This window comes from Aplysia californica, unplaced genomic scaffold (assembly GCF_000002075.1).
Source record: "Aplysia californica isolate F4 #8 unplaced genomic scaffold, AplCal3.0 scaffold01110, whole genome shotgun sequence".
Lineage (NCBI taxonomy): Eukaryota > Metazoa > Mollusca > Gastropoda > Aplysiida > Aplysiidae > Aplysia > Aplysia californica.
Window position 1 is genome coordinate 107,303 of NW_004798380.1, and position 14,374 is coordinate 121,676.

A 14,374-nucleotide genomic window follows, 5' to 3' on the forward strand; every position below is an offset into this window, starting at 1 on the left:
AGAGAGAGAGAGAGAGAGAGAGAGAGAGAGAGAGAGAGAGAGAGAGAGAGAACAGATTCGATACCCATTCTTCATTGAGTTACCGGACACACACACCTTAGACTCTTGTGTAGTTGATAGGCTAGCGGAAACTTGGAACACATTTTTTTGTGCACCAAATTGGTGCTGCGAAGAGGACTTTCATACACCTTCCTTCCTGTGCGGGAAGAACGATGCCTAGATGACTCTACAGTGACGAAATTACTTTGGAGCAAAGATTTTGCTTGCTCCCAGCAGACACTACCGCAAGCGGTGCCTCGAGCATAAACCATCCTTGCTGTCTCTTCACTGGCGCAGTCAGCGGATGACGGATCGCAAGGATGAAGTGATGTAGATCTAGAGCACTGACTGGTTTAGAACTCTTAGAAACGGGGAGGAAGGGGGGGGGTGAAAGCCAGGATAAGGGGGAGCGCTTGCACCAATTGAACTAATGGCGCCCCGTCACGGGCCACCATGTACCCTCGATAACTTAACAAGAGCAAATAGAATAACTGCCTAAAACAAAACGAGAAACGAGGGGAGGTAAACAGAAAATCAGTCATTTTTTCCAACAGAGACAGTTATTTTCCTTTAAATAAGAAGCTGACATGAATGCCGACCGCTATGACCAGGAGCAACAGGCAAGAATATGAGGATTGGTTAATAGAACACACAATTGACCAGAATTAAGGCTGAGGAAATGGTTTACTTCATCTTAGAAAAATAAAGCAATAACATTATCTTCAAAGATAAAAGGACATAATGCTCCCCTCAAGCTGCTAAGGAAGATTACTGTGCATGGTCTAAGATGACCACTTTTCTCCTTCAGCAATTGGTGGTTGTCTTTGATTGGTTTTATTGTATTTCTTAAGAATACACAGCAAATTATAAGCCATAGATTTTGTTTTTTATTTTACAAAATACAACTTATTAGAAAACAAAAACGATATTCATTAATAGAATGTAAATACTCATACGAATGGTCATGGGCTCTTGCCTCATTGTTCATCTTCATGAGATATATTTTTACCCAAGAATTACAAAGTTTTATCTGCTCCTAGTTCCTAGTTTTGAGAAATTTGATGTAAAACTTTTTGAGTCTCACTGATCAAGCTCTTTTTAATGCAATTCTTTGAATGTCTTGATAACGACTCCAAATAATCTTACAGTTTTGATAGAGCAGATAGAACATTAGGTTTCTGACATCACAATTTTAGAAGCTCAAACTGGCCAGAAATTTCAGACAGAACGTTGTGATTCTAAGGTAGCGATATATCTGCTAGTGTATTGTTTTTCCCTATTTCAGATCTTTTCTCCAAGGCGAAGATTGTGGCGTCCATACCAAGTCGATGGCATCTGAATGTGGGTTATACCCACAGTTTTGGCATGAGTGAGAACTACTTTATCTACTTTGAGCTGCCAGTGGCGACCAATGTGCCTAGAGTGCTCACAATGAAGTTATGGAGTGGAACTATTGAAGACTGTATGCTGAATTTTCCAGATGAACCAGTAAGTGTTTTTCTTGGGTCTGCATCAGATATGTATGGTACTTCCATCTCTCATGCTTCCTGTCTTCTGTCTCAAATTCTATATATATTTCTTGCCTTATCCCTTTATTTCTCCTTATGTCTCCACTCCATCTGTCTACCTTTCTTTCCTGTTTTTTATTTTTTAATTGCTTTGACCCCTCCCATTCTCTCCCTACCTCACCTTCTTGTTTCTCTTTTGGTCTCTCTCTCTCTCTCTCTCTCTCTCTCTCTGTCTCTGTCTCTGTCTGTCTGTCTGTCTGTCTGTCTGTCTGTCTGTCTGTCTGTCTGTCTGTCTCTCTGTCTGTCTGTCTCTCTGTCTGTCTGTCTGTCTCTCTGTCTGTCTGTCTGTTTCTGTCTCTCTCTCTCTTTCTCTCTCTCTCTCTCTCTCTCTCTCTCTCTCTCTCTCTCTTTCTCTCTCTCTCTGTCTCTCTCCCCCCCCTCTCTCTCTCTATCTCTCTCTCCCTCTCTCTCCATACCTTCTCCTTCTCATTGTTTCTCTTTCCCTTTCTCTTTCCTCAGTTAACTTTAGAAGGTAACTTATTCTCCCTTCTTTGTTTCCTTTCAATTTTTTGTTTCTTGTAGGAGTCGAGAAGATTATTGGTGTCCTATGAATAAAGACAGATCTTGGAAGTGTGAGAATACAAGACATAGTGACTACTTGGATGAATACCAGGATGCAAATATTTTCTTTAACCCTATCCATACATGAAGAACTCTGTGCCACCACTTCCAAAGAGGAAATTTACACGTTAATCTTTGCATAGCAGTCTGTCAAAATTATTTTTTGAGAAATACTGAAAGTTTCAAAGAGATCTTCGTACTAGAAGTATTCTAAAATGTGAAGAATACAACCGCCCGGGTACAAAATGACCCCAGGGCGTATGGATAGGGTTAATTCAAAGCAATCATGCTTTCAAGCTGTGGGCACATTTGGCTCTATAATCTTTTCTTGTGATATAAGGAATCCTATCTCATATTGTCGCTGTTGTATAGTTACCAACTTGAACATTGCATGAAAGTTTAGGTTTGGATTTGAAATATCTGGAATTTTGTTGCTAGCTCTTGAAAATTTCTTCTACAGTGTAGGCCAAGTAATTTGGTATCATGTCAAGTGTGTGTGTGTGTGCTTGTGTGTGTGTGTGTGTGTGAGTTGACACATTTGACGAACACTCCATGGTTTGAAATTCAAGTCCAACAGCAGTGTCCCAATTTTCCTCGTTTTTATTGGCAGGAAAGTTTTCCTCTCCGCTAGATAGGCCTGTCTGGGTGACAAACCGTCCCCTTCTTTCTGTACCTCACCTCCTAGTTTCTACTTTGTTCTCTCTCTCTTTGCTCGGCTTTTGAAAAGACCTGAACTGAGTCAAATATGTCCTTACTTGTCACTACTTATTAATCCTTATGGGTGCAAAATAACCTCTCAAGGCAGGGTAGATGTGCCATGGTTATCCAAAACAATTTTTCTCGGGCCATTGTCGTGCACTCAGGTAACCTGGTTGGGTTTTTAAAAAGTTGGCAAGCCTGCATTTGTTTATTAGCTTTTGGGTCATACTCTTACTGTCTTTCCTTCCATTCTTCAAGAAGGTAAACTTCAACAGAAACTTAAATGAAATAACAGTATTAGCACCTCAATATGACATTTTTGCCCATCACAGATCCGTATCCATGTAGTCCGACGGGACACAGGAGAACGACTGCCAATACAGTTCCTAGCACCGCACGGTTTTGTCTTTCATTTCATCAACTGTTATGAAGACTCAGGATTTCTTATATGTGACGTTTGTCTCTTCAACAGTGGCAGGTGAGATGGTTGTTGTTGCTGTTTCTGTGGCCCCTGGTCTTTTGATATTGTAAGACTCTGCCCATGAAAGGAAGTGATAGGACAGGGGACAATAAATGTTTGCAAAAAAAAAGACCTTAGACAGTATTCACAATTTTTTTTATTGAAGACAACAAAGGAGGCAACTAGGGGGGAAATCAAAGTTGTTCCTTTCAGGCCTTGACAATTTTTTAATAGACATATCATCTTGAAGTTCTTAAAGGACTAGGCATCTTCGCGTAATTTAACGAGTGTAAATAAATCAAATAAATCAGGCATGACAAATTCTATTAGCTAACTCTTGCTTGGCTTCTGTAGTGATCATCAATTAAAACGAACTGAAAACTTGCGATGCATTTGGCCAAATTTGAGTTACCAGACAATATTTCAAACTACAGGGATATAGTTACCCAAAATGCTGGCAAAATAGCTGGAAGTCTAGCGTCAGTTCACTTTTCGCATAGACTGTGTTGTTAACTGGTGTTGTGACCTTGTGTGTGAACCTTTTGTCTAGTTGATATCTCCATGGGAAACTTACTAGACCTATCACGCATATCAAAGGTCTCCACTCTTTACAAGACCAATATGGGGGTAGCCATGACATCACACGTGAGTGGTGCTGGTAGCCTACGGGACCCGTAATCATGAGACTGCATGTACGGGGTTTGAGCCTCAGCTCTTTCAGACTTTTCCGATCCAGCGGCCATTTGGGTTCTAGCCCTTCGGTCTGTCGATATGGCAAAGAATTGACAGGTTTTAATCAGCTGTGCTTTGTCGCTGTATAGAGTGTTTCCGATGTCTGGGGAGGCAGGTAGGTAGGTGCTACGCAGGTCACAAAGTGCTGGGCAGTTAAAGAGATGGTGTGGTACTGTTTCATCCTGGCAGTCACACAACGGGCAGTCAGGTGGGGTATCCTTGCGGATCCTATTAAGGTAGGAATTTAGTGGTATGTGTTGTGTTCGCAGGCGAAATATTGTGACTTGTTCTCTTCTACTCAGGGAATTTATTGCATCTTTAGAGTTGGGGGCTGTCATGTGTGCAAATACAGTTCTTTCAGTTTTGCCCATTGCCCATCCATTCAGCCACTGTTCCCTGGTGTTGCATTTGATGATGTTCTTGGCTGTCTGTTGTGATACTGGGTTTTGTGGTTGTGTTTGTGATGCTCCCTTCTTGGCAAGAGTGTCTGCTCTGTCGTTTCCTGGGATGTTGCTGTGGCCAGGTATCCACTGTAGTGTCAGGTCGACGACATAGGTCTGTAGGAAGGTGTTGATTGTTTGAGCCACAGATAGGCAGGCTGGGCTTTCGAAATTCATGTTTTCCAGAGCTTGGAGTACTGACTTTCCGTCTGTGAAGATAATAGTGTTCTTGATTTTGTTTGGATATATTATGAAAATGTTGGTCAGGTGGAGGATTGCTGCTTCAGACTGTGTCCTTGGGAAAGGCATCTTTATAAAAAATTCCCATTTGGCTGTGTCCTTTCGGAGATGTATGTTAAACTTGGAGATCCTACCTCTTAAATAACCTAATAGCGTTGATAGGGGTGTTAAACCTATACAATTTCACTATTTTTCACCATCACACATGAAAGACGAACTTATATTACTGTAATCAAGTCTTTACTTCCCTTGCTATTTCTATATTTTTGTGTGGCTAATACCCCTGGGTTTTGTGCAATGGAAAACTGGCATTTAGCAATAGTTTACTCTCCTTACCTCTCTCATGATAAACAAATTACCTGTAATCCTCTTTTGATTGTCATATTCCTACTGAAAGTGACCTCATCTACATAACTTTTATACAACATTTATATTTTTTCCAGTGAGGTCAAACAGATGTACATTGACAATGTCCTAGAGAAGTTGGAGAAAAAAATTCCAGGAGATTCACAATTTGCTCGATTTGTTCTGCCTCTGAGTTTAGATAAGGTAAGGAACTTTCTGTCTGTCTGTCTGTCTGTCTGTCTGTCTGTCTGTCTGTCTGTCTGTCTGTCTGGAAATGATATATATTTACAAATCCATCTATCCATCCTTCTGCCCACCTGCTCCTTTTCTTTTCTGTCAACATAGACAATGATATTATTCAACTTTCTAGTTCTTTGACCTCTGTTTGCTTGCTTCTCACTATATGAGGTACAAAGTATACATTGTGTCACGGTTAGGGGTAACACAGAGATTTACAGAGTGTATTTGCACACACACACACACACGCACACGCACACGCACACGCACACGCACACGCACACGCACAGTAGCTTCGTACCTTATTGTATAGTGCCTAAAAATAGTTGAAAGCCATAACCGAGAACCTGGAAAATGTTTAATGTAATGTCAAGTTATAATTGGTAATTGCTATGTTTTATGTAATGTCTAGTAATAATTTATAATTGTTTTCTCTTATGTAATGTCAAATAATAATTAATTGATAATTGTTGTTATTTTTGTTCCTCCATGCAACCAAGGCGAAGGCAGGGGAAAACTTGATAACTCTTCCTAATGTCAAGGCCACAGCTGTCCTAAGGCCAGGCACTAAGAACACTGTGGATGTGACCCATCATGTGATGTTTGATAGTAAGTCTGTTTGTGGTGGTGGTAGGGGCTGGGTGATGAGGAGGGGGGTATGAGGGTGAAGTTAGATGCCACGGTGAACTGGATACTGTGAAACCTTTTCATTTCCATTGTAGATAAATGTGTGAGGGTTAATATTTGTACTCAGTATTTTACCGAGGATGGTGTGGGTTGAGGTGGAGAAAAGGTCTGAGCTGTTGTAAATCTAGCTTGCAGAATGCATAGCATTCAATCTCGCTAGTTCAGGTGTGGAACTGTCCCTGGTCAATTTACAAGACTGAGTTTTCTTTTCCACAGCTTACTCTGTCTCAAATCTGTCTTTTAGTCTTCTTTAGAGAGTGCACTGTAGTGTTTGAACTTCAGTTTTACACAGATAAGTTTCAAATTCATCCTGCGTTTTTAAATAAGAAAACTTACACCTTGAGTTTCAAAAATGTTCCTTTTTTATTGAACATAGTTTAATGATTTTGTATGGGTTTCAGAGTCGTACGCTTTTGAGCTACCAAGAATCAACTATGATCGCAATGCCCTGAACTACAGGTTCGTCTATGCAAGCACAGTTTTAAGAAAGCACTGCCCACGGGTAAGGATTACTCATCTCTGGGTGTTTGGCGCATTTACTTCTCTAGGTTACACATGATTTGATATCTTTGGCTTTTTCCTTTTCTCATTTTTGAGGATAGAACTAGATACACTTTAGTTTTTCCGAAACCCAAACCTTTTATGTGCTGCTAATATCGCTTCAGATTTGCGCTCTGAAAGTATTTGAAATAGGGCTAGAATACCAACATTTGGGAGTCGTAATGCTTAGGAAGCGGTAAAAAAAAAGAAAGAAGGAAAAATGAAAAAGGTTAGGGGTAGATTCTTCTCAAATGCTCAAACATCAGTTTTCACAATTACATTGAAATTACGACTGGAGAAATCCTTCAAATTTGTATAAGTTATTGTTCTTAATGAAAACCTTAACATTAGTCTGTCCAGAAAGTTTCTTTGCTCTTTATTTTTGGTACCTTACTCTACAAATGACAAACCTGTGAAATTGTAAAAATATCTCTTGTCTGACTGGCCATAATGAGACACCTTTTTTTTCCCCACAAAAGTCTTTCCCTCAGCTAAAGTTTATTCTTAACTAACACAGAAACTGAAGTTTTGAAGGTTCAAAACTTGCTCTTCAGACCTGTAAGTTGATAATTTGAACAAATTCAGCTGCTGTACACACATGATTGTGCATGTTTTGATGACTCTTTTCTTTCAATGATATTACGGTGTTTGTTAGCTTAGAGTCAGTGCTAAGCTGCAAGCAAAAGTCTGCGCTCTAACTTACTTCAGCAAGATGTGGTCAAGAATCAATAAGATTGATGGTGTGTCTTACGGCCAAGCTCCTGTCCACTACCAAAGAACTTTCTGTTTTGAGGAAAAGCTAGTTGAAGTCTTTTATCATGCCTATATCATTTTATCAAAGGCATGCTTATAACTTTTGCTCCTTTTAAAAATGTTTTTAAGTTGTATTGTAGGAATTATGATAATGACGATGATTTTTTTTGTCTTCTTTAATCCAGCTGTTGAAGTTTGACGTTCAGACGTTGGAAGTGAAAGAGTGGAGATGTGAGCCAAACCACATGGCAGGTGAACCTGTCTTTGTGAAGAATCCTTCTGGTGTGGAGGAAGATGATGGTGAGCAAATTGCTACCAATTATAAACTTTTATCTGACATTTTTTGCCATTTTGAGTTACCATGATCATGAGGTCAGAAACCAAATGTTCTATCTGCTCTAGCAAAATTGAAAGGTTACTCAGAATCTTTATCAAGATATTCAAAGAATTGCATTCAGAAAAGCTTGATTTGTTGTGAAACTCAACATTCTAAACTTCAAATTTCCTCAAAATTAAGTACTGAGCAGATATAACTTTGTAATTCTGATGTAGCGAAATAAACGTACTGTGAATGAGCATTGTGTGTATGTTTGTCTGTCTTTGAGTTTCTATTTGAATTATAAAAGTATGTCATATGATTATCATGTACTAAGTTTCTTTGCTATATAAAAATGTAAGACAGGTCTATATTCTACTCTTTTTCCTCTCCTTTCTGAAGTAGACATGACATCTTCACTTTGTCCGGTAAAAAATATATTATGAAGGGAAGTGTAAGTTTAATGAAAAACCAAATGGTGGCAAAAAGTGGCATGGCCAGTGTTGATTTGATTGAGAAATAGAAGCTCTTAATTTCTAGTCTATGTGAGATTCTCCTTTTTAAAAAATGATTTCTGAGTCATATATGTTGGGACTGTGGGCGCTGCTGAAATTTGTGGGGTGGGGGGGGCAAGGAAAGGAGAGCTTTCTTCCAGTTTTGAAATGATTTACCTTTCATGTAGTTGTCTAATTAGGCTAAAGATTGATCTTCTGCTCCTGTTTCTCCTCAGGTGTGATACTATGTCCTGTTCTGGCTGAGACCACGAATGAATCCTCCTATCTCATTGTGCTCGATGCTGGAAGCTTCAAGGAGCTAGGGAGAGCTACAGTCCCAGCTCATCTTAAAATGAGCCTCACATTTCATGGAGACTTTTACAACAGGTTTTCTTAGACTCCTCAAAATGAGCATTGTATGTTGTGTGTCACAGAGATTTTTGCAACAATATGTCAAGATACCTCAAAAAGAATGTTCCAAGGTCATTTTTGATGCAATATATTTCAACAACATACCATATAAGGCATCTTACAATATCAATATCATATCCGCGCATGAGTTTCAATGACTGACTGTTTTACTCTGAGAATGATTCTTCATTTCCAGGTGCTGTGTCCAACGGATTGCCTTTATTACCTCTTTATGATAATAATATGTTGACACTACACTTCATATACTTCACAGATAAGTCTGGAAGTTCTGACTGTCGGAGACATCTCTCCGGACAAATGTCACATTCCACGTGGATCACCTCAATAGGCTGTCTTAGCCATCTCAGAATGAAACAGATATGTCATTCCACCGAGACTTTTACTGCATGCTGCTGCAGAAATCATATGATAAACATTACATTTAATAAGCGTTCCTTAGATAGTGTTTTGAGGGAGAAGTTTAACCATTTACTGTCATATAGACATCTTATAAGATGAATATCACATTCCAAGGACACTTGCTTTACAATTATTTAAGATGGAGACGGGCAGTCTCTAAATAACATTATCTTATACTCAGTGCACACTGCCAATTGGTTTCTTTTGATTAGGTCGGGTTCAGCGGGATTTTTATTCATGGATGGGGAAAAAGTTACCTTTTTTCACAACAGGAATTTAACCCAATTTACCTGTGACCTTCAAAATAAAAAAAGTTTATTTTTCAAGGTTGCAAGTCGATTTGATCATATTGTGCCAAAATAGTAGCTTTTGCCCCTCGATGAAGGATAATCTGGCGGGCCCTTTGAATGTACAGATATCTGCATAAGACAATCACAGACCACAGACCCATATTTCATGAGGTTGTGATGGTCTTTTTCAAAATGAATCATGTGTTACATGGTGACTACCAAGGCAGAAAATACATATTTGTTACTTCTGTATCAAACAGTTGTAGATACCCATCAAAACGAACGTCTCCTATCAGATAACAGATAGGAGAGATATTTATTGCTGTTCAAAATCTCTGTTCTTACCTTAAAGAGTAAAAATTTAAGACTTGCTTTAATTAGATGTATTAATGATGTATTACTGTTTCCCATTACCATTAATCGTAAACAATACAAATCTAAGTATTGTAAAGGTTCCAATGATATGTATCATCATCATCATCATCATCATCATCATCATCATCATCAGCATCAGCATCATCATCATCATCATCATCATCATTATCATCATCATAATCATCATAATCATCATCATTTGTGAGGCAGCGTGGTGGAATCAGGCTCTCGTCAAAATAATGAAAATGAAGAAACTTGCATTTTTCGTCAGGTTTGCGAGTTTTTATCAAATTTATGTTTTTTGGTTCAACACCTTTCATGCCCATTAAAGAACGCATTTCTGTGGGATTTTTTCTGAAAAACGTTGATTAAAGGTACAATAAATGTAAATTCTCAGTTGCCACGAACTCTTAAGCTAAAGAAATAACTAATCTTTGGCGGCCATTTTCTCACTAATTTTACCTCTGAAAACATGTGACCCCCACCTCCTTCATTCGCAAATATCTCGACTTGTATTCAAGATAAATGAATATTTTTTTCATCCAAATAAAGACAAGTGAATAAGCTTTAACATGATACCAATAACTCTACATGCCCAAAAATTGACGAGAGCCTGATTCCACCACGCTGCCTCACATTTGATATTATTACTTATATTATTATGTTAATGCTATCATTATCATTATCATTTTTATTATCATTATCAGTTTTATTATTATCATCATCATTTTTAGATCTATTTTATTGAAAGACTTACCATTTCCCTTCTCTAGATGTGAAAGTTCTAGTTTCCACAAGTTTGCTTCCATGAATTATGTGATATGACACTACGCTACCTCAGGATTACAAAGTTCTATCTGACATTTTTGGCCTTTTTGAGTTACTTTGACTATAACTTCAGAAAGCAAATGCTCTATCTGGTCTATCAAAATCGCAAGAATATTCAGAGTCTTTATCGAGATATTAAAAAATTTGAAAAAGCTTGACGTAATGTGAAACTCAAAGATTTTGACGTCAAATTTCCCAAAACTAGGTATTGAGCAGATAGAACTTTGTAATTCTGAGGTAGCAAAGTCTTGCTGATGATAAAAGTTCCATGACAAATGAAACAGAAAGAAGAAAACCCTTGAAGAGCCTGTTTCTATTCTAGTCAGTTTTCAATGTGGAACTTTCATTAATTCAGACAAAACTGATTAGAATCCTTTAATAAATTATTGAATGCAGAAATTTTGTTAAGTATAAACTGTATTTAACTTTTCAGTGATTTCAATGATTCTTTCAATTGAAGTTATTTCTTGTTGCATTTTCAAATCTATGAGAATGTCAAAAAATTCTTAGCTTTAAAGGCATTTGAAAATGTTTGTTCTTGCTTTGTGTTCTGAGTATTACCTTGAGCTCCAAAGGGCTTTTGCCTTTGTTGTTGCTCTGCTTGCTGTTACTGATGTTGATATTATTGTGGTTGTTGTGTTATTATTGTTGTGAATGGTTAATGCCTCTATCAATACAATTTAAATTATTTATAAGGTGGCTGGTTTGATGTTGCTTGCATCATCCAACCCAGTGAAAAGATCTACTGTGATGTCACTTGTCATGCAATTTTTTGTTGGTTAATCTTTTTACAAAGGTGACATACTGACAAATGTTTGAATGAATGAAGTGATAAGATAACTGGCTTGCAGGTAGGGTGGTGAAGTCTGTATATGAGTTTGTGTGTGTGTGTGTGTGTGTGTGTGTGTGTGTGTGTGTGTGTGTGTGTTTGTGTGTATGTGTGTGTCTGTAAATGTTGATTTAAATCGAGCAAAAAAATGCCTATGATTATTAGGGTTCAACGAGTGTGTACCTTATGTATTTTTAGATGCCCTCAGAAAACAACTAGAGTGAAAGTGAAAGGAAAGTCACCCGATTAAATTGGTGATTGTGACTTTCACCTTTACATTGCACTCTTGTGGACTGATTCCTTTTCATGTACGGGTTATTTATCATGAAGTTATGATATAAATTATTGACCCTGGTTTTTTATCATGTTGTACAATTGTACACAATATAGCAAGGTATAATAAAGCATCGGTTTTAACAGTTTCAACATTTTCATTATCAGAGTGCATTTTTTTTCTTAATTACTGTTTTTTTAAAATAACAGTGTTCAAGTAGGCCAGTATTGTGATTTCATTTCAAAGCTTCCAAGCTCATAATATTTTTATTTTCCTCAGAGAAAAATAACAAAAGAAACTAAACCCGCATTTTCTCATTTCACTCTACTACAAATGGGCTCTTGGCTATCAGTTAAGTCAGATTTATGTAATTATATAGATTATGTCATAGCGTGCCTAACATTAAGGGGTCATATCATGATATACAATAAAAGTATGATAACTGATTGATATATAGATAGATATATATATATATATTTATATATATATATATAGATATATATATATATATATATATATATATATATATATATATATATATATATATATATATATATATATATATATATATATATATATATATATATATAACTTGATGTTTTCACACAATTTAGAAAAACTGAAAATCAGGAATCAAAGGAACAATTAGACCAAGACAAGGATTTTTTTACATCATTTACATCAGTGTCAAAAGTGTACTTCATGTGTACATTGTACTTCTACTTTGTGGGTCCGAAACCGGAAAACTTGCAAAAGAAACTTCTAAAAAGTTACCGGCTTAAGGGAAGACCCGGGTCAGCGATCCCAGACAATATCGATAAAATTGTTCATACTTTCCAACTTTTGTTTTTAGTGGAAAAACGTCCTTTGACATCTGTTCTATTCGGTCACAATGACGAAACTTGAAAAAACACCCTAAATGACCTATAAGGGCGTTTGAAAAGTGCAAATTGCACTAAAAATCCTTTAAAAAATCCTTGTTTTTTCTGTTTTTCTCAAAATATACTTTTTGACATTATGTGACCTCCTTGGTGCCAGAAGTTTTCAAAAGCTACTGAAGCTACAAGCTTCAAATTTGGCGTACATACGCTTTAAGATTTATTCTGGGGATCTATGTGAGGGAATTGGGAAATATTGGTATAACTTACGGAAATATTCAAATTTTTTTGTAATATATACCCCAAAATTTCATCAACTGACTCTCTGGGGTCCATTGACTTTGGGCTCACTTTTTTAGTTTTAAAGATAGGTCAAAATCCTCACATGGATCTCCAGTCCATATAGGTTTGTACTTGTGTGCCAAATATCAGGCTGATAATTTGATATTCACTATGAAATTCTTCTGCACTAAGAAACTGGTTTGAAAATCCTAGATGGCCGCCACAGAGGTCCATGTTTCAGAAAAAAAAATCAACAAATTCACCCTTAGTACATCATATTTACCTATAAAGTTCTTACACAATTACAAGAAAGTGAGTAAAAGTCATTCGTTTAGAAAATTTTTCCGGGAGTGTACGTCTCCCCTTAAGAAAAACCCTAAAAATGCATTGATCTGGCACTATAAGAAGTGAACAACTATGAGGGCAAAAAACCCCAACAGAAAATAGATTTTGTATAGAAAATAGATCTGGACTAGACACACCTTAGCCTTGACAAAACCGAAAGCAAACATTATATTTGAGAACACGTCACGACATGGATTTTACTTGTCCTTTCAAGACTGCAATGACAAAACACGGGACCTCCAAATGTGTTGTCCATCTCCAATAAGACTGAGCCAAGAAGACAGCAATCTTGAAAAGGCCATAGTCCTTAACAGTTCTATTAAGCAACGTGCGGCTGTTCGGTATTCGAACCAGGGTCATCCGCGCCATAACCCATGAGCATGAAGCCAATAATGGAGGTAACGGCTTTAAAATCTAAACTTGACCTCAAATTTCAATGCTGGCTTTAACCGACTCGAAATGCCGTTTTATTTACCTAAATTGTTGCAGACGTGGAAGGAAATAAGGAAACTCTGATGAGGGTCAATAATATATTATATATAATAATATTTTTTTTTTGGGTAAGTGTTTTACGGTGCTCGTTACTGCATAAGGTCATATGAGCGCTCACATATATACATAATATATTATATATACCAGTTCATTCCCAAAAGTTATCTCTTTTTCAAGAGTGTATAGTATATTTTATTCCTATCAACTTCTTGACCTCAATAAGAAAACTGATCTGTCGTAAATCCGTTGTGACGTCAGACTCACGCCTTGAAGTCACGCTTGGCAGCCAAAATGTGGGACATGGCTTCTCTCATCATGCACTGTCAATGTAATGCCAATTTGCGAACACACACACACACACACACACACACACACACACACACACACACACACACACACACACATACACACACACAGCAAAAAAACAATCTTCAGTTCTTCATTTACTTGAGCCAGGTGAAATCCCTCACAATTAAATCTTTTAGGTTTACACATACACACGCGCACACACACACACACACACACACACACACACCCAAGCATAATATACTCAAACACACACACACACACCCACACTCACCCACACACACACACACACACACACACACACACATACACAAACACACAAACACACTCACACGTGCACCCTCACATACAAACACGCACATACATGCGCACAGACACACACACACGCACACAGACACACACAGACACACACACACACATACACACACGCGCACGCTCACACATGCTCTCACATACGCACACAAATCAGATCGAGATAAGATTTAAGTACTGCTTGCATTGCTAGACAGGGGGGGGGGGGGGGAGGGGGGGGA

At 37.7% G+C, this 14,374-nt stretch overlaps 1 protein-coding gene across 1 annotated transcript in view; it reads left to right on the forward strand.

The window, feature by feature from the left end:
• The window catches only part of LOC101847625 (retinoid isomerohydrolase), a gene marked incomplete in the record, with an annotated part of 68,808 nt that extends 59,039 nt beyond the window's left edge, over nt 1-9,769 (forward strand). Inside the window, 8 exon segments of the mRNA XM_035973292.1 lie at nt 1,325-1,527; nt 3,200-3,345; nt 5,183-5,288; nt 5,822-5,930; nt 6,410-6,510; nt 7,487-7,601; nt 8,348-8,498; nt 8,797-9,769. Of these exon segments, the coding sequence (XP_035829185.1) occupies nt 1,325-1,527; nt 3,200-3,345; nt 5,183-5,288; nt 5,822-5,930; nt 6,410-6,510; nt 7,487-7,601; nt 8,348-8,498; nt 8,797-8,800 (935 nt within the window).
• Between the last annotated feature and the right edge of the window lie 4,605 nt (nt 9,770-14,374).